At 45.2% G+C, this 27,140-nt stretch overlaps 1 protein-coding gene across 5 annotated transcripts in view; it reads right to left on the reverse strand.

The window, feature by feature from the left end:
- BIRC6 (baculoviral IAP repeat containing 6) overlaps nucleotides 1-27,140 on the reverse strand; it is a 1,045,545-nt gene that overhangs the window by 516,132 nt on the left and 502,273 nt on the right. For all 5 annotated transcript variants that reach the window (XM_029593898.1, XM_029593899.1, XM_029593901.1 and 2 more), the window contains exons 48-51: nucleotides 24,039-24,135; nucleotides 23,470-23,664; nucleotides 14,129-14,329; nucleotides 7,950-8,229 (exon numbers count right to left, since the gene is read on the reverse strand). In XM_029593898.1, the coding sequence (XP_029449758.1) occupies nucleotides 7,950-8,229; nucleotides 14,129-14,329; nucleotides 23,470-23,664; nucleotides 24,039-24,135 (773 nt within the window). The remainder of the gene's footprint in view (nucleotides 1-7,949; nucleotides 8,230-14,128; nucleotides 14,330-23,469; nucleotides 23,665-24,038; nucleotides 24,136-27,140) is intronic.

Genomic DNA, 27,140 nt, shown 5'->3' on the forward strand with positions numbered 1-27,140 from the left:
CAAACCCTAGAGATTCTAATACCCGGATGGTCAAGCGCAAGGACGGATTGGCCCCTCCCTGAGAAGTGCTCTTAACCAGCCAATCCACGAAGTAAGGAAAAACATGCCCTCCCAGTCTGCAGAGGTGTGCCCCCACCACAGCCAGTCATTTTGTGAAGACCCGTGCGGCGGACGCAAGCCCGAACAGCAACTCTCTGTCTTCTCACCACAAATCAGAGATAATTCCTGTGAATGGGGAAGATCTCAACCTCAGTGTATGCATTCTTTAGGTCCAGGGAGCATAGCCAGCCCCCTTTTTGCAAAAGGGGGATCAAGGTGCCCAGGAACCATCTTGAACTGTTATTTATTTATTTTTTTTTTTAGAGACTTTTTCAAGGTCCTTAGGTCTAGGAGGGGACAGAGTCCTCCTGTTCTCTTTGGAATCAGGAAGAACCTGGAATAGAAACACTGCCCTCTTTGCCCTGATGGTAAGGGCTCAATCGCCCTGGCCAATAAGAGAGAGGAGAGCTCCACTTGAAGTACCTCCTGTTGCGCTACCGGCCCCCAATGTGGATACGGAGGGCAATTTGGTGGGACTCCCAATAGATTTAATTCACACACTTAATAGACAAAGGAGAGAACCCACTGGTCTGAAATTACACTGGGCCACTGGTTTACGAAAAACCACAGCCTGCCTCAACCGTAGGGTCCATCATCCTGGGTACGGTCAACTGGCTTATGCTCCCTACGGTCCAGTCAAAACCCCATCCCCAGAGTTAATTAAGGAGCTGGCTGGGGTTTTGGGGCTCTCTGCTGCCTGGAATGGCCTCTGACGCCCTGGTGGTGGTGACGTTAGATGATCGAGGGGTTAGAGGGGCACTTAGGGAAGATAAGCCCATTGCAGAAAGACTAAACAAATTCTTTGCTTTGGTATTTACTGAAGAGAATGTTGGGGAAATACCCGTTCTGGAGATGGTTTTCAAAAGTGATGATTCAGATGAAGTGATCATGGAAGATGTAGTAGGCCAGACTGACAAATTGAAGAGTAATAAATCATCTGGACTGGATGGTATACACCCCAGGGTTCTGAAAGAACTCAAAAATGAAATTTCAGACCTATTAATAAAAATTTGTAACTTATCATTAAAATCGTCCATTATACCTGAAGACTGGAGGGTGGCCAGTGTAACCCCAATATTTAAAAAGGGCTCCAGGGGATATCTGGGAAACTATAGACTGGTGAGCCTGACTTCAGTGCCAGGAAAAATCATGGAAACTGTTATAAAGAATAAAATCACAGCACATTTAGATAGACATGGTTTAATGGGACACAGCCAGCACGATTTACCCAAGGAAAGTCTTGCCTCACAAATCACCTACATTTTTATGAAGGAGTGAAAAAACATTGTGGACAAAGGTGAACCGGTAAATGGTAAATTTGGATTTTCAGAAGTTGTTTGACAAAGTCCCTCATGAGAGGCTTATAAGAAAACTAAAGAGTCATGGGATTGGAGGCAATATCCTTTTGTGGATTGCAAACAGGTTAAAAGACAGATAGTAGGATTAAATGGTCTGTTTTCACAGTGGAAAAGGGTAAACAGTGGAGTTCCTGAGGGAGCTGTAATAGGGCCGGTGCTTTTTAATATATTTATAAATGATCTGGAAAGGGGCACAACGAGTGAGGTGCTTAAATATGTGGATGACACAAAATTATACAGAGTAGATAAATCTCAAGCGGATTGTAATAAATTGCAGGAGGACCTCGAGAGACTGGAAGATTGGGCATCAAAATGGCAGATGAAATTTAATGTGGACAAATACAATGTGATGCATATAGGAAAAAATAACCCTTGCTGTGGTTACAAGATGTTAGGTTCCACCTTAGGCATTACCACCCAGGAAAGAGATTGAGGAGTCGTAGTGGATAATACAGTGTGCTGTGGTGGTCAAAAAAGCAAACAAAATGTTAGGAATTATTAGGAAGGGAATGGAGAATAAAATGTTGGATGTCATAATGCCTCTGTATTGCTCCATGGTGAGACCGCACCTGTGTGCAGTTCTGGTCGCCGCATCTCAAAAAAGATATAGTTGCACTGGAGAAAGTTCAGAGAAGGGTGACCAATATGATAAAGGGGATGGAATGGCTCCCTTATCAGGAAAGGCTAAAGAGGTTAGGGCTGTTCAGCTTGGAGAAGAAACAGATGAGGGGGGATATGACAGAGGTCTACAATATCATGAAAGGACTTGACCGGGTAAATGTGAATCGGTTATTTACTCTTTTGGATATTACAAGCACAAGGGGGCACTCCATGAAGTTACCAAGAAGCTCATTTAAAGCAAATTGAGAAAATTCTTTTTCACTTAACACAAACCACCTCTGGAATTCATTGCCAGAGGATGTGGTTATAGTAGTTAGTGTAGCTGGGTTTAAAAAAGTTTTGGATAAGCTCCTAGAGGAGAAGTCCATAAACTGCTATTAATCAGTAAGGATTAGTAGCTTGGGATCTATTCATTTAATGTTTGGGTACTTGCCAGATACTTATAACTTGGTTGGCCATTGTTGGACACAGGATACTGGGCTTGATGGACCCTTGGTCTGACCCAGTATGGCAAATCTTATGTTCTTATGATGGGATCGAGGAGACAGAAGATAGTACTTCCTCTGGCAAAAGAAAGACTTACTTGGCCTAGGTCTCCATGGCCTCCTAGATAAGGAGGATGGGTCTGGAGTACTAGCGAAGAGTTGCTGAGGGTTTTATAGTGGTCCCGAAGTTAGGCCACAGCATCCTTCAACCTATCTCCAAATAGATTCTCTCCAATGCATGGCACATCGAGTCTTTCCTGTTTCTCTGGTCAGAGACCTGAGGCCCGCAGCCATGCCATTCTGTGGGCACTGATTCCCCCTGCAGAGACTCTTGATGCTGTCTCAAAAACATCGTAGGTCTCAAGGACCTCATGTTTTCCACACTCTAGACCCTTATGCACCAGCAACAAGAGTGTCTTACTGCTGTTGAGGCTCAGCCACCTCCTGCACCTGCTGCTATATGTCCCGCGAGTACTGGCTCATGTGGAGTTGGTAGGCAGCAATGCGGGCAATAAGCATGGTGCTCTGGAACACCTTCCTCCTAAGAGTGTCTAATGCTCTGTGGTCCTTCCCCAGGGCATCGACGAATGGGTCCAAGAGCACCTGGCCATCTTCATATTGGATTCAACCACCATTAACTGGTGAAGCAGCTGATGCTTATCGAATCTGGCTGCCTTCTGGACGAGGTAGACTCTGTCCACCTTAACAGGAGGCACTGTGAGGGGATGTTTCCATATCCTCAGCAGCAACTCTTTAAGGATCTTGTGTACCGGGACTGCCCGATCAACTTAGGAGGCTCCATGAACTGGAGGATCTCAAGCATTTGGTGCCTAGCATCCTCCTCTGTCAAAAGTTGAAAAGAATGGCCCTCCGCCATCACCCTCACAAACCCTGCAAAAATTAAGTCTTCAGGCAGAGATTTCCTTCGTTCGTCTGGAGGCGAAAGGTCTGACGGGAGATCATCAGAGTCCTTGAAGGAGGACTCCATTGCATCATCTCCACCCCCACCCCCCAGGGGTCATAGGGACCTTCATCCTCACAAAATGCCACAGGAGATAGGCCCTAGGCACTTGACCTATGTACAGAGGTGCAGGCACTGGTAGAACTGGATGGGGGAGGAGGGGTGCGGCTAAAGGCCTCGGCATCTCTGGAGCTTCCTCCTCAAAGGAACTGGCAATGGCCACCCTATCAGTAGGGGGGAGCCCTTGGTGCCCCGCCAGGCACTGATACCGTCCCAGGAACCAACATCAGGTGGGTCAGTAACACACCGACGAGCACATTGAGCTTCTCCAGAAGCAGTGAGAGGACGGATGGCACCGGTTCTGGTGCCATCGGTGCCAAAGGACCGAAGCCCTGCAGCACCCACTCCATCACCAGCTGGACTCAGCGCTCCAGCTCCTCCTCAAACTTGCAGATGCCAACATCGACTGGGATGAAGAAGGGGTGGCCAGATCTTCTTTGAACCCGCGAGGGGGATCGACCACTGGCACCAGGACCGGTGGAGACCTTCGCAGGTCTTGGTCATAGATAGAGAATGGGCTCTCCTTGCCACGGGATCGCTTCGGAGGCATCACAACAATAGTCGATGCATTCCTGCACCTGGCACCATGCATCGATGGGGACTAGTGCCAATGCTTCTTAGGCTTCCCTCGATGCTCGGCCCAGTCTTTGCCCAGTGCCGAGGTCAAAGATGATGAACCCAGCATCCTCAGTCTGGAGGAGATCAACAGCGTTCATCTCTGGCTCCCTATCCACCATCGGCATTGATGGAACTGATGGTATGGTGTCCATTGGTGCAGCTCCAAGGTCCTTCGATAGCAATGGCTTGGATCTTCCTCAACACGAAGAGTTGGTCCATCTTGTCGAGTCAAAGCAGACGTACCTTCAGGGTCATTTGGCCACACAAGCAGCAGCCCCAGATGTCAAGAAATGACCCCAGGCAGAGGACACATACCTCATGGTCCTTGGGCAATGAAGGCATTGGCAAAAACCGGATGTGGCCATGACGGGACGAAACAAAAGGGCTGCAGGCATCAAGGCACCATCACCATGGGGGAAATTTACCTGAAATGCCAAAAATCGTAACTAGGAACAGTATGGGAAGACACAGAGAGGGACCCAGCAACGGATCGACTGAAAAAAAAGCGTAAAAAAAAACACGCAGAGCAAAAAGCTTTCCACAAGGCAAAAAACAGCCAAAGAGAGCTCAATCACATCATGAGGCTTACAGCCCTATGGAAAAGAAGAGATTGAAGAGGGACCCCATGTGGACACATCATATAGGGCATGCTGGGCATGCTCAGTATATGCCTAGTCAAAGTTATAGAAACTTTGACATAAGTTTTCTGCATTAGGGCTCCATCTGATGATGTCATCCATATGTGAGGACTACCATCCCTGCTTGCCCTCTGAGAACCAGAACTTGCTCTTAACTGAATTTTCTTCCTCTATTGCAGGGACTGGTTGTCAGCAAAAGACAACCTGGATCATGGGTCATTCATAAATCTGGGTGAAAGGACGTGCAAAGTCTAGCTCCTTGGGACCAACCTGTGACTGACTATGTGGAATGTGTGGATGCAATGATTCTGTTGCAAAAGTATGTACTGAGAAGACCTTTTTCTGGACATCCATCAACTGCTGATTAGATTGCCTCACCCAGATTTATCAGTAATTCATCTGGGTAATTTGTCTGGGGAGCAGCTGTTTGACGTAATCAAGAATGACAATGCAATCTTCACCTCCTGGTTGCCAAGTACCCAATTTGTTTGATCTATGACTGTCTCTTGCTGCCAATGGAGTACATTCTCACCCATACTGCAGGGATCAGCAAAAATCCTCAGCAGGTGGGCAACTTTGTAATTCTCCACCGGGGATCTCACATTAGGCACAACTGGCTGTCCATGGATTGTGCAGATTTATTCAGGCTAGAAGGTGAGCATCTGTTCAACCTGGGCCAGAATTTAATCCTTAATGCTTTGAAGAAAGGCCTAGTCCAGATTATATTTAAAAAAAAAAAAAAGGGCAGGGGAGGAGGAAATTAAGGACGCAGTCAGACTGCAGCGTGTTGTGGGGTAGGGCTGCCTAGTCCTGTGGCATGGTATCCGAGCCTTAGATGGTGATGGTGGGGAGGGGGGATGGGGACACTGTTTACACATTAAGGCCCATTAAATTGGCTGGAGTTGTCTGCCACCTTGGAGATAGAATACAGTCTGGTAGCAGGCCAGCGACTACTCTGGTCAGCCAAGATGCAGACTGGAAGGCTGATATGCTTGCTAGCACACGGGGAGTGCTGTGAGGAAGGCCTGTACCTACACACTCTTTATGACCCTGGCCTTGCTTGAATGGGGTGGACTGGGTGGGGGCAGTTCATTCCTATCACCTACTTTAACTTTAGTTTAATCTATGTTATTAAAAGGCTCGGCTACACAGTTTAAACCTGTTGTCAGTGTTTTGATCTTCTAATTTCTGACTACATGCTCTTTTGAAAGAAGCTCAAAGCTCATTTATTTCAATTACCTTTTGCATAAGTTCACTGCTATGTATGCAAGTAATTTAGCATTGTACTGTATATTTTGTCTGTGAGTGCCATCAAAACATTTGTGTATCAATTACAATATGCTAAGAAGAGCTAATAGCAGGATATAAGTACAATAAATAAAATAATAAAGCTGCGGCCTTATTTAGCTTTCACTGTAATTCTGTCTTTAGGTGTTTTATTTGTTGACTATATTGCAGATATGGAAGTACAGACCTGTCTGCCTCGGTTAATGTGTGGCACAGGACCATGTGCACAGGCACCATGAGTAACCGGGAGCTTGTTCAGTAAAAAGATCATTGCCCCTTTCACCTGTGGCATGGAAGTGGGAAGGAAAGAGTGCGCTTGGGAGTGGGGGAGAAGCCACAGCCTATGGCCTGCCCATCTGGCAGCTGTTCCAGCACTCTCCTTCCTCCTGTCATGAGTGACATCAACCTGTGACAGCAAACATACAAGGGTGGAGGGGCTAAAATGGATGTCAGGTCCAGTGGCTAGCACACTCCCCAGATTGTGTGGGCCTAGACACCACCCTCTCCTGTACCAAAGGGTCAGAAGGGACCTCCAATGACCATGACCCCGCCGATAAGGAGGGTAATAGAGGGGAGATCTCTACTGGTCCAAAAGGGAAACTTCTGGAAGAATGGACTGACCCTGCTTCTTTCCCTTGTGATCCATGAAGGGCCTTCCTAGAGAGGATAAATCTAACTTTGGGGAGGGGACTTACTTCCAATGCTGGGAGCCCCTGAGGTAAAGTGTGAGCCTCTGGGGGGCTTTCAGCAGCGCCACTGGATGGGAAATATTTCTCCATACTTGGACAGGAGAGATTTCAACCTCCCCCTCTGATCTTCCAGGACACAAAGAGGCAAAGAAAATCTTTACTAGTTCTGACAGTTGGGCGCCCAATGGTTGACCCATTACACTGGAACTGGAATTGCTCTGGGATGAGGACTGGCTCCGTTGCTCTTCCTCTTTGTACTGTGGAGTCAGGCCCTCTGCAGAGGCTCCATTTTCCACTTGTGGTGTGCTGTGACTGTGGGCATTTCCTAACAGCTGGAGAATTCATGGATTCTAACCCCCAAATCTTGGAACCCTCCTTTTCCCTTCTTCTCAGATCCTGAAACAGGACCCCCCCCCCCCCCCCACACACACACACCTCAAACCCAAACTTTACATCTCTGTCTTCTCTCCTCCTCTTTCCTCTCTCACTCCTAATCCTTCTCTCTCTCCTATTCCCAGTCCTGGACCACACCCCATTCCTGAGATCTGTCCCCTATATTGATACTTGAGATCCCTCTTCTTCACTCAGTATAAAGAAAATCAATTATACAGACAGAAGCAAGGTTGGAAAACTATTTTATTTATGCAAAATAAAAGATGCAATTATTTGTCAACGCGCTTCAGAATTTTCTAATTCTTGCTGCAGATTCTGTCTTAAGACCTTCTGCTCTCAGTATCTGATCTTATAGGAGTGGTGAAGGAGAGGGGGTGATAGCACCAACAGTGCCTAGGAGTGACAGAAACCTAAATTCATGATTGTTAGTACCCAAAAACTTGAAACGTATTGCAAAAACAGTTATTTTCAGAACAGCTTTTAAGGTAGTGTGTGTTCCATAAGCATAGTTGTAAAGTCAATCACTTACAAATCCCACTAACATGGCACAATGATATATGAGTTAAGAACTATGCTCAAGAAACAAGAGCAGAGATCTGTGCAATGGGATACAATCTATGGAATGAATTTAAAATCAACTCATTTGGTACAAGAATATTCTAGACAATGCTTCAGACTCTTACAATATCTTAAACTAAAAACATTTTCAACAATAAGATTTGTTTCTTAAAATAACATACCTTGTCTTGGAAACCTGATCCTCAGATGGAAGGAATGGATTGTTAACTGTAGCTGAGGAGGTGCTTCCAAAGGCTGTGAGTCCTAATAATTTAATCTGCGACAGACCTAAGGTGCTAGCATCCCGAGGGCGATGCAGGCGAAGGCAAACAGCTGAAGCTACTTCTGCTTTCACTAGCTGAATCTTTATGTAGGTGAGACCACTTGTAATAACTGGTGTGGACAAAGGAAGCATATTTATCCCATCTGCACTGATTTCCACTGATACAGAAGAAGGGCAAGCTACAAAACACAAGATATAAAACTTGCATAAACAAGTAGTTTAAAGAAGCATGTTATATATTGCTATGGGCGTAACATCTGGAATTTTGCTATAGACCATTTCTATTTGCAAAAGATATAGGTACTGAATACAAATCTAAGCAACTTTCACAAAACTGCTTAACTTCTCATACTGAATTAGAATGAACAGGTGCCTTGAAAATTTCACATTTAAAACCTAACAGCCTGATTTTTAATCCCCCAAGCCTGTGAAACCTGGGGGTTACATGCATGGCCGGGCCTTGTGCGTGCCGCATGCATTTTAGAAGGGGTCCAACTGTGCGTGTAACCCGTTATGTGCATAAGATCCAGGCCTCTTCCAAGGGGCGGGCCTGAACAGAGCTATTGAGCGCTGTCCCAAAGAATGTGCGCCAACCGGCTACTGGCGCGCGCAACTTACTTCAGCTTGGAAGCTGAAGTAAGTTTAGAAACAAGGACCAAAAATCAAAAAAGTCTGTTAAAGAGAGTGGAGAGAAGAAGGGTAGGGAAGGTTAGGTAGGGGGGTAGGGAAGACCTGGGGACAGGCCGAATGCATCGCCGTGCAGAAGTGGCATTATTTCTCCCCCCTTGCAAGCGCCACCCACACATACGAGCACGTTATAAAATATGCACGTCCATGTGCGTGCGCCAGGTCCCGTGCGTCCATGTGCGCGCACATGCTTCTTTTAAAATCTACCCTTTAGTGCATAAGTTTACTTTTTAAAAGGGCACAATAGAGTTGGTAAAATAAAAACGTGATCACTGCCCTTTGATTGCAGTAGTAAGGCTATGTAAACCTAAGCAACAAGATGGTGGCCTTTGTTGATCATCTGCAGCTGAGTCTCAGTTTGTTCAGTCTGAATATCTTTATTGCTGTATCATAGCTATATAAGCTGTTAGCCACTGTAGTATGGTAGGAACATAATGGGGTAGAGATATTCAAAGGCCAGCCGGCTAAATAACTTAGCGAGATGTAACTTAGCTGGATAAACTATAAGGATATTCAACGACATGGCTATGCCGCTGAATATCAACATACAGATCGTTACTTAGCTGGATAAGTGTTACCAGCTAAGTCTCAAAATCTCTACTTAGTTGGATAAGTTATCTGGCTAAATAATGCCACCCTGACCCGTCCACTGCCTGCCCCCAAATTAGCTGGCTAGCCAGACAAATCACTTATCCGTATATTCAGCGGTCGCTAGATAGCCGGATAAGTCCTATCCAGCCAGGCACATGAAGTTCAATGCTGGATGAGATCAAGCCCAATAGCCCATCTCCAACAACCACCAGTCTGAGTCCAAGTACCTGGCAGATCCCCAATAGCTGATCTTTTCTTATATCTTACTCCCAGGGATAAGCACTGGTTATTCCAAGCCTATCTGGCTAATAAATGTTTATGGAATTTTTCTTCAGGAAAAATCCTCTTCTGAATCCCACTATATTAGTTGCAACAGATTCCATTGCTTGATTGTGCATTGAGTGGAAAAAATACTTCCTTCAATTTATTTTAAATCTGACGGCTGCTAGTTTTATGAAGTGCCTCCTAGTCCTAGTTTTGTTTGAAAGGGTAAATAGCCATTCCCTATTTACCCGTTCAACCCCACTTTTCTAAGCTAAAGAGCCCTAACCTGTTTAACCTTTCTCCATAAGGGAGATTTTCCATCCCCTTTATCATTTTTGTCACCCTTCTGTATATATTTTCTATGTCCGCTATGTCTTTTTTGAGATGGGGATGACCAGAACTGCACACAATACTCAAGGTGTGGTTGCACCATGGATCTACATAAAGGTGTTCTGATATTCTGAGTTTTAATCTCTATTTCTTTCCAAATAATTTCTTTTTGACTTCTGCTGCTCACTGAGCTGAAAATTTCAAGGTATTACCCACAAGGACTGAGAGGTCCTTTTCCTGGGACATGTACTTGTAGTTGGGATTATCCACAACCTCCCATACAATAGTTCAGTGCAATTAACAGAATAAACACATATTACTTAAAACACACATTTAATACAATTTTAAAATATACTTTCTTAAAGCAATAAACTATCCAAGAAATACAGTCAAGGTACTGAGAACATTATTTTGCATTTGTCCACAATAAATTCTATCTGCCATTTAGATGCACAGTCTCCTGAAGTCCTTCTGTAGTTCCTCACAATCCTCTGTGGTTGTAATGACTTGAAATTTTGTGAAAGCTTTAGAGACATGATGAACCAACTTGTAGGGATGTCTGAGGTGATGACATTGTTGTTGCCCTACCTCTATTTTTTTATGGATTTTTACTACACTTGGAGCTACTATTGGATGGGGTGTGTAATAAAATGTAAATAAATATCTAAACCTAATAGGAAAAAGAAAAGCAAGGCACTGCTTAAAAGAATACGGAAAGGATCATTTGTAACTTCAAAAATACTTTCTGCAAGGAACAGAAGAGTCAATTTTGTGAGCATTTCACATAATACTTTTGTATCATCTTATAGAGAAATAGGAAAATTGGTTCTTACCTGCTAAATTTCATTCCTGAAGTACCACAGACCAGTCCAGACAAGTGACTTTGCATCCCTAACAGAGAATGCCACCTGCAGTCCCTCAGTATTGACCTGTACCCAAGCTAACTATAGAGTAACTCCTCCTCAACAATTCAACCCCTAAATGAGGGCGAATGCCAAATCCAAAGGTTGGAGCCCCTCCACACAGAAAAACCACAATTCAACCCAAGGGGCTAACCACAACCTAGCAAACTTCTTTAGGATATATATATTTTATGTATATATGTGTATGTGTATATATATATATATATATACACACATACATATACATATATATATATACATATATATATACACACATACATAGATACATAATAGTTCAGTGCAATTAACAGAATAAACACATATTACTTAAAACACACAATTAATACAATCTTAAAATACACACACATATATATATATACACACACACACACACACACACACACACACACACACACAGTCTGACAGTACTCCCCAGTAAGCATGCCAGAACACAGACTTCCCATAACGGTTTTGAGAACATTCTGGGGCTGGGTCTCTGGACTGATCTGTGGTACTTCAGGAACAAAAATTAACAGGTAAGAACCAATTTTCCTTTCCTTTCCATACCCCAGATCAGTTCAGACAAATGGGATGTACCAAAGCACCCCTACACTGGGCAGGCCCGCCAAAGTCGTCCCCCCCCAAACACACTTTTGCCAAAGGTTGGCTCTACTAGAGTCAGAACATCTGAACAGTAATGGCAAGATAAAGTATGAAGAGAAGACCATGTCACCACTCTACAAATCTACTGCAGAGACACTGTCACTTGGGCCACGACGCTGCCTGCGCTCTAGTACAATGCGCATGCAATACCTCTGCAATTCTTCTCCTTTTACAAAGGGAGGCTGAAACAATAGCTTCCTTCAGCCAACTCACTATCGTCCTCTTGTAGGCCTTGCATCCATTTCTGGCATTTCCAAACAATACTAACAAATGATCCAGCAGCTGAAAACTGTGACCTTTGCCTCCAGCAACTCAGCAGACCAATTCGAGAAGGCAGGTGCTCAACAGTCTGATTCAGGTGAAACAAAGATACCACCTTAGATAGGAACGAGATTACCATGCGCAAAGACACCCCCTCATCCGAAATCTTCAGAAATGGTTCCCCTCAGGACAAAGTCTGCAGCTCCGAGATCCTTCTGAACAAACAAATTGCCACCAAAAATGCCACCTTCCAAGTGAGGTCCTTTAATAACACCTTCCTCAACGGCTCAAAACAGAGGCCCACAAAGTACCCACAAGACCAAGTTTAAACTCTACACCAGACCCAATCTATACAATTGGTGGCCACAGATGCTCAACCCCCTTCAAAAACCTCACAACATTCGGATGTGAAGACGACATTTTCCCTGGAGTATACCTCTAAGACACCCCAAGGCTGCATCCTGAATCCACAAGGATTTGTATCCTAAGCCCTTGAAAATCACGGGCTCAGAGTATCCTTTTTGTCTGCACCTGCTCACAAAAGTCAAGACGTGAAACAAAAGTGATCCACCCGATCCAAGAAAATATGACCTTGCCTTAAAACAGTCCCTGCAAATGAGCCAATTTCAAGGACCTGTCAATGGTGCACTGAACCAGATCCGCAAAACAGGACCGAGACAGCCTCTCCGGCACCACCAGTACCACCTGGCCCGGATGGTTCTCAATGCGCCTAAACCCACGACCTATTAACAGTAACTGAGGGAACACGAACAGCAGGATCCTTGTCAGCCATGGAAGAACTTGAGCATCTATGCCATCAGCTGCGACCTATTGTCTGTGGCTGAAAAAACTTGCTGCCTTGGTGTTGGTCCTTGATGCCATCAGATCCAGGCGGGGACTGCCCCAACAAAACTCGATAAGACCAAAGGCCTCCTTCGACAACTCCCATTCTCCCAGGTCCAACTGTTGCCTGCCGAGATAGTCCGCTTGCACACTGTCTACTCCCACAACATGTGAAGCAGCTATCCCCTACAAATGTTGCTTCGCACAGGCAAAAAGGTCCTAGGCTCTTTGGGCAACCATGCGACTTTTTATTCCCCCTTGCAGATTTTTATTCCCCTTGCAGATCAACAGGGGTGATATAAGGCACCCCTGTTGCATTGTCCAGAAACACTGACCAACTGATCTCGGACTTCTGGAAGGAATTCCACCAACACCCTGCATACTGCTCTCATTTCCAAGCGACTGAATGACTAGGCTGCTTCCATTAGTGACCACAGTCCTTATGCAATTCGTTCTTGACAGATTGCCCCCTAAACCATGAGGTTGGCATCTATGATCCCTCTAACCCAGTCCATAACCTCCAGGCCCAGCCCTTTCTCCAAAATGGGCTGACACAGCCACCACGAAAGACTGGACCTTGAAGTACCCTGCAGCGATAAAGGCTGATGAAACTCCTCAGACAATGGATTTCAGTGTGACAGCAACACACCCTGCAGAGGGCGCATGTAGGCAAAAGCCCATGGCCAAATTTAACATAGATGCCATTGAACCCAAGACCTGAAAGATAATCCCAAGCACTGTTCACTGGCATCCACAAAATCTGCCCCACCTGGGATTATAACATCCGAATCCTCTCCGAAACACTCTGCTGACCTGATTATTGAACTTCGCCCCCAAGTATTCCAGCATCTGGATAGGGCTCAGGTGACTCCACTAAATTCACCACCCAGCTCAAGGACTGCAACATATCCATCACCATGCGCACAGGCTGTCAGCATACCTCCTCTGATTTTCCTTGGATAATCGATATTAAGTCGGAGGTCCTGAAGAGTAAAAAAAGTTAAAAAAAAAAAAATTTGAATTCGGCCCGCAGCTGTCGGGCCGAAAACCGGACACTCAATTTTGCCAGAGTCCAGTTTCCGAGCCCATGGCTGTCAGCGGGCTCGAGAACCGATGCCGGCAAAATTGAGCGTCGGCTGACAAAACCCTCTGACAGCCTCTGCTCCGGGCTAAAAGGAGGCGCTAGGGACACGCTAGTGTCCCTGTTTCTACCGCACCACCTCATTTGAATACTGAATCGTGCGCACCGGCGAGGGGCCGGTGCGCGTGCCGGGAGAGCAGGCGTTCATCCGCTCTCCTGCGGACTTTAATGAATCGGCCTGTTGGTTAGGTAGCAATGTCTTAAAGTTTATAGTTCTCTGCTTCCATCTGCTGGTAGGGATGCAAAATCACTTGCCTGGACTGATCTGGGGTACAAACAGGAAATTACCATCACAGATATAGCATGACACTCATATACGTAGCCTTTCATACACTCTCTCTAATTAAATTAAGTTTTACAGAAATATTTTTCCATCAAGACAAGAAGTGCACTCACTAGCAAGAGATGCAAGATGAGGCTGGATATGTATCTCTTTCAGTAACACTGCAGCTGGAAGATGAACGGTTAGGTCGCACCAGGCCTCCTCCGGAAGAAAGATGTATGACCATGCAGCTGACCTGGCTCGTCTGTGGGGAGGGGTCGCCTGCAACAATACCTCAGCAGGCTGCGCAGTTGGGCTACTAGATGTGATTGTACCTGGAACACATTTTGTTTAAGATATTAAGTGCACTTTTCACAGCACCTGCAGTAAAGGCTGGGTTTCAGGAACAAAGCATAATAGCCAGAAAGTAAGACAACAAAAAAAGGTGCTCTTTCCATTCCAAGGATTTACAAAAAGAAAATAGATTATTATTTTGCACATTTACAAATGTAGCCAATAATGGAGAAATTACTTACCTGATAATTTCATTTTCCTTAGTGTAGACAGATGGACTCAGGACCAATGGGTATAGTGTACTCCTGACAGTGGATGGGAGACAGAGTCAGATTTCAAAGCTGACGTCAGCCTACATATACTCATGCAGGAAGCTTAGCTCTTCAATATTCTCCTTGAAAAGCAATTGTGGATATATGTGTGCTCTAATAACTTGATTAACTTAGTTGACTTGATTAACTAGAACTGGTTCAACTGATTTCCAAATTGGAGATTGCCAGTGCACTCAACCGAATAACGCTGACACCCGGCAACTAGAGTGTCTTGAACTAGGGGTAATACCTGGCTTACCCGTGCTTGTCTTGTTCTCGGTGTTTGTCACCAGAGTTTTCTGGATTCCGGGGCAGCCGTGGGCGGGATGCTGAGTCCATCTGTCTACACTAAGGAAAATGAAATTATCAGGTAAGTAATTTCTCCATTTCTTAGCGTGTAGCCAGATGGACTCAGGACCAATGGGAAGTACAAAAGCTACTCCCAAACAGGACGGGAGGCTGCCCGTGGCCCACTTAGTACTGCCCTTGCAAAGGTTGTGTCTTCCCGGGCCTGGACATCCAGTGGTAGAACCTGGAGAAGGTGTGTATGGAGGACCACGTCGCCACCTGATATATCTTGGCAGGCGACAGTATCTTGGTTTCCGCCCAGGACACTACCTGGGCCCTTGTTGAATAGGCCTTGATTCACAGAGGTGGAGGCTTCCCAGCCTCTACGTAGGCCGCCTTGATTACTTCTTTGATCCAGCGGGCTATGGTTGCAAACGAAGCCGCTTCCCCCTGTGAAGTACAAATAGGTGGTCCGTCTTTCGCACAGATTCCGATCTTTCTAGGTATCTAACTAGGAGTCTGCTGACGTTAAGATGGCGAAGGCGGCGTGAGTTTTCCACGTCCTTATGTTCGTCTGGAGATGGTAGCGAGATGGTTTGGTTTAGATGAAATTGAGAAACCACTTTCGGTAGGAAGGAAGGGACAGTGCGTAGCTGTATGGCTCCCAGTGTGAACTTGAGGAACAGTTCCCAACAGGATAGTGTTTGACGCTCAGAGATGCGACGGGCTGACCATATTGCCACTAGGAATGCAGTCTTCAAGGTCAGGAGCTGTAGGGACAGACCACGAGTTGGTCTGAAGGAAGTTCCCGCAAAGAAGTCTAGTACTAGATCGAGATTCCATAGGGGTACCAGCCACTTTAAGGGTGGTCGGATTTGTTTGAGCCTCTCAGGAAATAGGAAACATCTGGATGGTTTGATAGGCTGGTGCCGTCCACTTTGGCTCTAAAGAAGGCCAGCGTGGCCACCTGAACCTTGAGGGAGTTGAGAGACAACCCCTTCTTCAAGTCGTCCTGCAGAAATTCCAGGATCATGGGGATTTTGACTGTCTGCGGGAGGATCTTGCGGTCCTCACACCAGCCTTCGAATTCTCTCCATATTCGTATGTAAGCTAGTGATGTGGAGAACTTGCGTGCTTGAAGCAAGGTGTTAATCACTGCCTTAGAGTATCCGCTTTTCTTCAGGTGAGTCCTCTCAAGGGCCAGACCATAAGAGAGAATAGAGTCGGGTCTTCGTGGAGGATCGGTCCTTGCCGGAGAAGGTCCCTGTGTGGAGGTAGGCACAGAGGGTTCCCCGCAAGAAGTCTTCGCATGTCTGCGTACCATGGCTCTTCTTGGCCAGTCCGGGGCCACTAGAAGTTCTAGTCCCCTGTGGTGTTCTATCTTGCGGATGATCCTGCCCAGTAGTGGCCATGGGGGAAAGGCGTAAAGCAGGTCTTCCTGTGGCCAGGTCTGGACGAAGGCATAGATTCCCCGGGATTGTGGTTCTAGTCTGCTGAAGAACTTGGGAACTTGGGCGTTGGACCGGGTTGCTAGGAGATCCATGGCTGGGGTTCCCCAGCGGTTTACTATCAACTGGAAGCCTATGGACGACAGCTCCATTCCCCTGGGTCTAGACTCTCTCTGCTGAGGTAGTCCGCAGAAATGTTGTCTTTTCCTGCGATGTGGGCGGCTAAGATCCCTTGCAGGTTTGTTTCCGCCCATGCCATGAGGGGGTCTATCTCCAGGGACACCTGTTGGCTTCTGGTTCCTCCCTGGTGATTGATGTAGGCAACTGTTCTGGCGTTGTCCGACAGAGTCTGTGGACGAATTGTAGGCAGGCTAGTCTGACTGCTCAGGCTTCCAGTCGGTTTATGTTCCATTCCGCCTCTTCCTTGTCCCATTGTCCCTGGGCAGTCAGTTCCTGACAGTGTGCTCCCCCACCTTCACAGGCTCACATCCATGGTGCGCAAGATCCAGTCCGGTGGGGATAGTTTTACTCCCTTAAGAACATAAGAACAAAAGAAAATGCCATACTGGGTCAGACCAAGGGTCCATCAAGCCCATCATCCTGTTTCCAACAGTGGCCAATCCAGGCCATAAGAACCTGGCAAGTACCCAAAAACTAAGTCTATTCCATGTTACCTTTGCTAGTATTAGCAGTGGTTATTATCTAAGTCAACTTAATTAATAGCAGGTAATAGACTTCTCCTCCAAGAACTTATCCAATCCTTTTTTAAACACAGCTATACTAACTGCACTAACCACATCCTCTGGCAACAAATTCCAGAGTTTAATTGTGCTTTGAGTAAAAAAGAACTTTCTACGATTAGTTTTAAATGTGCCCCATGCTAACTTCATGGAGTGCCTCCTAGTCTTTCTACTATCCGAAAGAGTAAATAACCGATTCACATCTACCCGTTCTAGACCTCTCATGATTTTAAACACCTCTATCATATCCCCCCTCTGTCGTCTCTTCTCCAAGCTGAAAAGTCCTAACCTCTTTAATCTTTCCTCATAGGGGAGCTGTTCCATTCCCTTTATCATTTTGGTAGCTCTTCTCTGTACCTTCTCCATCGAAATTATATCTTTTTTGAGATGTGGCGACCAGAATTGAACACATTATTCAAAGTGCGGTCTCACCATGGAGCGATACAGAGGCATTATGACATTTTCCGTTTTATTCACCATTCCCTTTCTAATAATTCCCAACATTCTGTTTGCTTTTTTGACCACCGCAGCACACTGAACCGACTATTTCAATGTGTTATCCACTATGACTCCTAGATCTCTTTCTTGGGTTGTAGCACCTAATATGGAAGCCAACATTGTTTAATTATAGCATGGGTTATTTTTCCCTATATGCATCACCTTGCACTTATCCACATTAAATTTCATCTGCCATTTGGATGCCCAATGTTCCAGTCTCACAAGGTCCTCCTGCAATTCATCACAATCCGCTTGTGATTTAACTACTCTGAACAATTTTGTGTCATCTGCAAATTTGATTATCTCACTCGTCATATTTCTTTCCAGATCATTTATAAATATATTGAAAAGTAAGGGTCCCAATACAGATCCCTGAGGCACTCCACTGTCCACTCCTTTCCACTGAGAAAATTGTCCTTTTAATCCTACTCTGTTTCCTGTCTTTTAGCCAGTTTGCGATCCACGAAAGGACAACCCCACCTATCCCATGACTTTTTACTTTTCCTAGAAGCCTCTCATGAGGAACTTTGTCAAACGCCTTCTGAAAATCCAAGTATACTACATCTACCGGTTCACCTTTATCCACATGTTTATTAACTCCTTCAAAAAAGTGAAGCAGATTTGTGAGGCAAGACTTGCCCTGGGTAAAGCCAGGCTGACTTTGTTCCATTAAACCATGTCTTTCTATATGTTCTGTGATTTTGATGTTTAAAACACGTTCCACTATTTTTCCTGGCACTGAAGTCAGGCTAACCGGTCTGTAGTTTCCCGGATCGCCCCTGGAGCCCTTTTTAAATATTGGGGTTACATTTGCTATCCTCCAGTCTTCAGGTACAATGAATGATTTTAATGATAGGTTACAAATTTTTACTAATAGGTCTGAAATTTCATTTTTTAGTTCCTTCAGAACTCTGGGGTGTATACCATCCGGTCCAGGTGATTTACTACTCTTCTGTTTGTCAATCAGGTCTACCACATCTTCTAGGTTCACCGTGATTTGATTCAGTCCATCTGAATCATTACCCATGAAAACCTTCTCCATTACGAGTACCTCCCCAACATCCTCTTCAGTAAACACCGAAGCAAAGAAATGATTTAATCTTTCCGCAATGGCCTTATCTTCTCTAAGTGACCCTTTAACCCCTCGATCATCTAACGGTCCAACTGACTCCCTCACAGGCTTTCTGCTTCGGACATATTTTAAAAAGTTTTTACTGTGAGTTTTTGCCTCTACAGCCAACTTCTTTTCAAATTCTCTCATAGCCTGTCTTATCAATGTCTTACATTTAACTTGCCAACGTTTATGCTTTATCCTATTTTCTTCAGTTGGATCCTTCTTCCAATTTTTGAATGAAGATCTTTTGGCTAAAATAGCTTCTTTCACCTCCCCTTTTAACCATGCCTGTAATCGTTGCACAGATGGTCTTCCTGTAGCCACCATTGGAGCTGGGTCCGAACCTCTGCTGGTAGCTGGAGATGAATGGAGTAGTTCTAGGATGTCTGTTTCCATCGTGACAGTAGGGAACATTGTAGTGGGCGCATGTGGGCCCTTGCCCATGGAACGACTTCCAGAGTTGATGTCATGAGACCGAGGACTTGAAGGTAGTTCCATACCTTGGGGCGAGCATAGTTCAACAGTTTTCGCAGCTGACCCATCAGTTTCCTTCTCCTTGGAGGGGGAAGGACAACCTTGTCTTGCTTGGTGTCGAACCGGACTCCCAGGTTCTATAGTGATTGGGAGGGCTGCAGGCAGCTCTTGGCTGTGTTGACGAACCACCAGAGATTCTGCAGCAGATTCTGGACTCTGGTGGTCGCTTGGAGACTTTCCTTTGAAGATTTTGCCCTGATTAGCCAATCGTCCAGGTAAGGATGTATGAGGATTCCTTCTTTCCTCAGTGTTGCCACCACTACCACCATGATTTTGGTGAAGGTCAGAGGGGCCAGCGCCCGGAACTGGTAATGATGGTCGAGTACCACAAAGCGTAGGAAGTGCTGATGGTCTTGATAGACCCGGATGTGGAGATAGGCTTCGGATAGATCCAGTGAAGTCAGGAATTCTCCCAGCTGTACTGCCCTTATGACTGAGCACAGGGTTTCCATGCGGAAGTGTGGTACCCTCAGGTAACGATTGACGGACTTGAGGTCCAGGATGGGCCGGAACGTTCCTTCCTTCTTGGGAACGATAAAATAGATCGAATAGTGATCAGTATTTTGTTGGTGCATGGGCACCGGAGTTATTGCCTTTAGGCTGAGTAGTTTCGTCGGTGTGGTTTCCACTGCCATCCTCTTGGAGAGGGCGTGGCACAGTGATCTCACAAATTTATCTGGAGGGATGCTGTGGAAGTCCAGATAGTATCCCTCTCGAATGATAGTTAGGCCCCACTTGTCTGACGTTATCTCGACCTGTCTTTGGTAGAAGAGGCTAAGTCTACCCCCTATGACTCCTTCCAGTGGATGGGTCTGTTGATTCTCATTGTGGGGTGCTGCCGGGGCCTGTCCCTGAGCCTGCTCCCCTCTTGTTGTGTCTGTTCTGAAAGGACTGAGACCTGCCTGCGGGGCGAGGTGCTTGGTAGTGTGTGTTCTTGTATGGTTTAAAGCGCTGAGCTCCTCTGCCCTTGGCTCTTCGGGGGGGAGGAGCGCTGGTTTCTTTTGTTCCTGTCTCCGTAAGCGAGGTACTGGAGATTCGCCCCATTTGTTGGCTAGCTTCTCCAATTCGCTTCCGAACAAAAGAGATCCTTTAAAAGGGCATCCTCATGAGGTTCGCTTTGGATGTCGTGTCGGCTGACCAGTTTCGGAGCCATAGATGTCTTCTGGCTGCCACTGCCGAGGCGATGTTCCTGGCAGAGGTGTGCACTAGGTCTGAGGTCGCATCCGTGAGGAATGATACCGCAGGTTCCATTGTCTCAACACGCATGGTTGCGTCTCTGGAGAGGAGCAAGAATGTGCCACCATGGAACAGCAGGAAGCAATCTGAAGAGTCAATGCTGCTACATCAAAGGACTGTTTAAGGATGGATTCCAGTCATCTGTCCTGGGTATCTTTTAGTGCCACTCCACCCTCGACTGGAATGGTCATGCGCTTGGAGGTTGCGCAGACCATGACGTCCACCTTTGGGAACCGCAGGAGTTCCTTAGCTGTGGGTTCCAAGGGATATAGGGCTTCTAGAGCCCGTCCTCCTTTGAATCTGGCCTCTGGGGCATTCCATTCCAGGTCAATCACTTGCTGTACTGCTTGCAATATTGGAAAATAGCATGAGGCCTGACTGAGGGAGGCCAAGATGGGGTTTATCTTTGGTTCCACTGTGGTGTCCATGCCTGGAATGTCCAGTGTCTTCTGGGTCTGGGACACGAGAGCTGGTAACTCGTCTTTGGAGAAGAATCACAGCATGGTTCGGTATGGTTCCATCCCTGGGGGGGGTGGGGGGGATTTCCTCTTCCTCCAGGGAGTCAGCCTCATCCTCCGAGGTGTCTGTATCCCCGGTAGGGAGGCTCTTGCTTAGGAAGGGCACGTCTTAGTCGCCACCAGAAATGTCTTGCATTTCTGGTGGCGACTGAGGCTGAGTCACAGTCAGTACTGAATGCGCTTGGACAAAGGTTTGTAGCCCTTTGAGGAATTCCACCCAGGAAAAAGTCCCTGGGTCCATGTTGATTCCAGGGGGCATTATAGTGGAGGCCCCGGAGGTGTCTTCCTGTGTAGGAGCCGAGTTGAAGATACAGAGGTCCAGGGTACTATATTAGTGAATCCAGATCCCTCTACTGGCTGTGAGGGACCTTGCTTTGGTTCCCTCTGAGCCTCTTCGCACTGCTGGCATAGGGAGGAGGTCACTTCTGGTTGCGCAGCTCTCAGATGGCAAGCTGGGCAGAGGACTTGTCCCTTGGCCTTCTTGGCAGGTGGTGCCATGGTTTGTGCTCGTGGTGAGCTTCAAAACTCTGCTGTGCATGTAGGAATGCATGCCGGGAGGCTTGGTTGAGCGCTCCGGATGCACCGAAGATGTGCGTGCGGAATGCTTAAAGATGTGCGCGCAGGTCACTACTTGTGCGCCTGGCTGAGATGTGCGCGCCACTGTGCGCACGGCAATATTTGTGCACCCGGACCATTTATGCGGGCCGCTATGTGCCCGGCACCGTTATGTGTGTCGCTGTGCGCACGGCACTGGTGTGCGCGCCGCTGTGCACACAAGTCGGTAGTGCGCATGGTTCAGTTGAGCGGGCAATAAGGCGGTCAAGGGGGGGAAATGGCACTGACGACCACGCGAACAAGATTGCAACTCCCCCTGGAGGGTCTCCACGTGTGTGGACCCTCGTTACGGATCGGGGTCTAGCTCAGACGGGGCTGCTCAACCCGAAGTAACAGACACTGGAAGGAACTATCTGTGCAGCAAATCGAGCCTCGGAGACCGGAGTCTTTAAAAGAGGTTTCTACCTTACCTGGTCTCTGTGTTTCCCGGTCTCATACTGGGCAGTCTCCGGTTGCGGGGGGAGAGGGAATTACCTTCACCACCGCGCTCAATTCTGCACCCGCTGCCTCTCAGCCACCCTGGAAGCTAAGTCCACGCCGAGAGCTGGCAACTGGACCGAGGCTTGCCTCTGAGGGATCTCGGAAATCACCTCAGGAATTCTCGACTGGGGGAGGGACCCTTAGGTTTCACTGCAGGAGAGCGGGGCTCGTCTTGTAGAGGTAAGTTTTCTCTCTTTGTTTTAAAATTTCTAACACTGTTCTAGTGTGTGTAGTGTCCCTATCTGCTTAGGAGACGGAGAAATACTGAAGAGCTAAGCTTCCTGCACGGGTATATGTAGGCTAACGTCAGCTTTGAAATCTAACTCTGTCTCCCATCTGCTATCAGGAGTACACTATACCCATTGGTCCTGAGTCCATCTGGCTACATGCTAGGAAAATGGAATTACTCATGGAGCATTAAGGAGGTAATTTCAAACAGCCCAGATAAAGTTATATATATAAGTCTACTTTGAAAATTAGCTCACCAAATCAACCTACACATGAAAATTTACACTCATCTTTTTTAAAATACATAATACACAAGTCCAAACTCCTCCCCAACTCTGCCTCGAGAAAGCCTCTGCTTAGTCTCCGAGTTAACTTATGTTCAAACATGACATATGCGCATAACTGTACTTGCATATTGGGTAGACAATTTTGTAAAAAAGCCATTTCAGCGCACAAAACACTTATCTGCAGTCGTCCCTTTGAACATTACCATCTAAATGGAAATGTGCTTAATCAAACACAGAAATTTCAGAAAAACATATGTATCTGGAGGCGGCTCAGTGGCAAGAGCTATGCACTTCTGTGAGGTGGAATAGGATTGGATACCCAGTTCAAGCCTTCAACCTCCTAGGTTAACATTAAACAGCATTTAAGCACCCTAGAGGAAGGAGTCCCAGTCATTATGCAATGGTAACTCCTAGTGGCTGGATTTAGAGCCCACTAAAGCAGGGTTCTGGAAGGAGCTCTGGTGTATGGCCCCTGGACAAGCACTGTCGCCATAATGACTGGGTTATGTGAACTGGGAAGGGGGGGGGGGGCGCCATATAAAATACGAGTAAAATCCCTAGATGGCAGTCAATGAAGGCTCATGACACTGGATCCCAGACCCAGTTTCAATTGAACTAGAAGCACAGAGGAGCAGGAGGAAACTGTTTGACCCATTAGTTGCTAGAGAGCTTAATGCAGTCTAGACCTGAACACAAAAACATATACATGGGAAGCATATATATGGGAACCAGATCAAAATTCCCAAAATGTTTACTGTAATTTTCATTCTTTCCAAGTTCTGTATTTGAAGAATACTAGAATAAAATCATACAGAGAATGTTTTTTTCCACATAACATATCTGGAAAACAGCACAAACTAAGCACACTAATCAAAGACCCATACCTAGTGGAGCAAAATTATGAATGCCTTCAGTGTTATCCGGCTCAGAAGTTAGAACTCTTGCCTTCAAACTGCTATCAGCAGTCTTGCTAGGTCCAGAGTCAAGGAACTTCATGATCGTTGACACCATGCTTCTTGCAGTGTTGACAATAGCTCGTGTGCTGGTTACCATATTATTGCAAATAAGCTGAACCCCTCCTAATTAAAAACAAATTTAAAAAACAGGCATGGTTAAAAGATCATATGAAAGTTGAAAAAAATTACTTTTTCTTATAAGAAAATACAATGACTTTAAAATGAAAAATTATGAACATATATTAAAATAATTGTTAAAAATCCAGGATGAAGGCAAATCTGCTCTCATTCATCCTCCTCTCCAGTATTGTCTGTCTGCCATGAAGATTTATCCAGGAAGCAGCTGGAAAGAACTTATGAAATAAATCTTTCACTAACTTTACTGCTCTGAGCATTAATAGAAATTTTAGTTACACATGGCTTAGAAACAATAAGATTCAAATATATCCCGTGCTAACAGTATTTAGCTACAGCCACCTGAGATGGACATTCCTTACCCATATCATGGAATGCTTTCAGTGCCTCACTGGTGTCCAACACTCTCAAAATGAACCACAATAAAGGTTCTGATAACTGACATGTGGAGAGGGAGCCCTAAGAGCAAAAAAACCCAAAAAACATCATGTCTCAAGTTAGTATGTACAGGAACAAGGAGCAAGTGATCTTTTTAAAAAGCTGGACAAAAAACAAACCATGCTGGATCAGCATTTTACCTTTATACCACATTTTCAAATCATAGTGATTTATCTGTTACCAAATATATTGGAAGAATGCAAAAATAAGCCTAAAGTGATCCATCAAAAGTCTCCTTCATCCGATATCAGTCAGCAATGCCATTTTCATTAGTGCTTGTTCAGCACACGGAGGAGAAGCAGCAGAGCAATCATATCATGAGCAGAAACTTGCTATGCAAGGGGTTCACCCATCCCCTTCACGTAGATAGCTAGAGCTGGTGCAGATGGAAGATGGAGCCATCACAAGTAAATAAAGATCTGTTTAGACTTTGTCAGAGCGAATATAAATGGTTGACTAGAGAAGTAGAAGTACTAACTTTCAGAAAGTCTTATCTCTAGCTGAGAATCATCCTAGAGAACTTGTAACGGTAGTTTATAAATTAAGTACTCTATTCAAATGTCCAGTGAAGGTGTCTTAAATACATGCAGGGAATTTGCTAGTTAATTCATAGTTAAGTGAAATATGCCTAGGGTTTACAAAAGAGACCCCAGTAAATAAGATTAAAACTCCCACCACTACTGGGTGCTGTCAGAGTTCTTAAGGATGAGGGGTTGAGTTCAGAGAAATGTCAGTTATTGAGGTAGAAAAAAAAATCTTGAAACAAATGAAGCCCACTTTTTGTTCCACAGATCTAGTTCCATAAAGGGTTGTAATCTTGATAAGCATATTAAGTGAGTATTGACTTAGAACAACTTGTGAACTAACAGCATCGAGGAGCATTCCCATTGTGTCTTATGTGAAAAGTTGCGAGATCACATTTTTAAAAAGGAGACTTAGATTCCAGGAAAATGGAACACTATCTGCCAGTGTCACACTTGCCTTTTTTGGGGAAGCTAATAGAAAAGCTCTGCCCCAATCAACTTCAGATGTTTGTGGATCTTAAGGCGGTTTGTTAAAGTATTTAACCATCTCAGAAATCTTTATTAGCACATCCTGATCGTAACGATGTTGATTATTTATTGTGCAGCACCTTGGTTTTAGTATTCTGAGTCTAAAATTGTGAATGACTTGTCTTTTAGAGACCCGAATGGAAGCAAATTATCTGAAATTCAGGAAATTAACAAAAGCTTGGCTTTCTTCCTTGAGCTGGTTAATGGAAGATGAATGAAGTCATGTTGTGATCTATTTACAGCTAGAGGTGGTAGTTGAAGAGCAAGTTGTTGGAAGTGATAAGGGACTATTGCTGGGAAGGGTTTAGCAAGGCAGTATTGTTAAATTTAAGGATATAGATTGATTAGGGCCATTTTATAGGTAGAGTTCTGGGATTATATGGGACCGGTCAGCCTTGAATGAGAGTGGGGGTGGTGACTACTAGGATTTCAGTAATAGAGTTTGTAACTAAGTTTATGTTTCTACTGATAAGCATGTAATCAAATTTAATAAATAAAAATCAAGGTAAACATTCTACGAGTCCATAAATTAGGTGACAGCTCTCCTGCAATTAGAAGTTTGAAAAGCAGTGTACATGGCCTAGGCAAAAATGTTAATATCGTGACTGACTGCTTAAGGTGGAAGAAAGACATGACCTTGGGAAGGAATCTGAGATGTGGAGCCACACTTTATTATAATATAAGGTGGATAAGTTATTAGGGCCTGGATCTCACTGATTCTGAGCAGAAGTAATTTGCCAGGTCAGGTACATGAGCTCATAAGATTAGAGACTCAAAAGGGACTTTCATTAGCTCTGAGAGAACCATTTTTATGTCCTATGACATAGTAGGAGGTCTGACAGGATGTTTCAATTGAAGCAAGCCCCACATGAATTGGACAGCCAAAGCCCAAACAGAAATATTTTACGTGGTAGTTTATAAGCGCCAACTGCACTGAGGTATATCTTAATAGAACTGGTTTTGAGGCCAGATTCAGAGATGTAAATGGTATTCAGGTAAGACAGGAAAAGGGATACAGTGCTCTCCCTTCCCATCAAATGGCAAACCTCTTACCTGAAATTTTAAGGATTCCTTTCCAGAAACCAGAAGAACTTGAGACTCTTTATTCAAAAAACAGAGATCGAATTGCATCCCCTCCAACATACAGGCCACACTTGCTAGGGATTGAATGTTGGAGTCGCACAATAATCCCTGGTTGTGTGTCTGAGGCCATTATTTTATTTAATCAATTTTCATACTGCATACCTGACGAAGCCATCCAAAGAGGTGTGTAACAATAAGAAAAAAATCCAATATAATTTCCACTGCAGAGGTAGTCAATGCTGTCTTGAAAACAATGTAGCTGAAGGAGAAATTACTACTTGCCTGATTATTTTCTTTTCTTTAATTAAGACAGGTTAATCCACAACCAGTGGGTTATGCAACTCTACCAGCAGATGGAGACGAAGCAAAGCTGATGTCACATTACATATATATATACCCCTGCACTGACATCAGCCCAACAGTGTTCTCTGCAAAAGCCAACTGTGGACAACTAAACAATACATAAACGTAACTATTAATAGACAACCATTCAAGCACTCAACTAACAGGAAAACACTGAGCTCAGACAAGGAGTGTAATATCACTAATCTAGGGACTGGATCTGATACTTACCAGTAATCCCTGGAAACATAGTCATTCAGTAGGACAATAGCACCACCAACCAGCAACCGAGAGCAGGAAGGTAGATTAACTGTCTTCATTAAAGAAAAGGAAATTAACAGTAAGTAGTAATTTCTCCTTTCTTAGGTTAATCCACAGCTGGTAGGATGTACCAAAGCTATTCTCGAACAGGGCAGGAGGTTGCCCGCAGTCCGATCAATACTGTACGTGCAAAGACTGCATCTTCCCGGGCCTGCACATCCAGGTGGTAAATCTTGGAAAAGGTGTAAAAGGAGGACCATGGCGTAGCTCGAAAAATCTCAACTGAAA

This window comes from Rhinatrema bivittatum, chromosome 3 (genome assembly GCF_901001135.1).
Source record: "Rhinatrema bivittatum chromosome 3, aRhiBiv1.1, whole genome shotgun sequence".
NCBI classification, from domain to species: Eukaryota; Metazoa; Chordata; class Amphibia; order Gymnophiona; family Rhinatrematidae; genus Rhinatrema; species Rhinatrema bivittatum.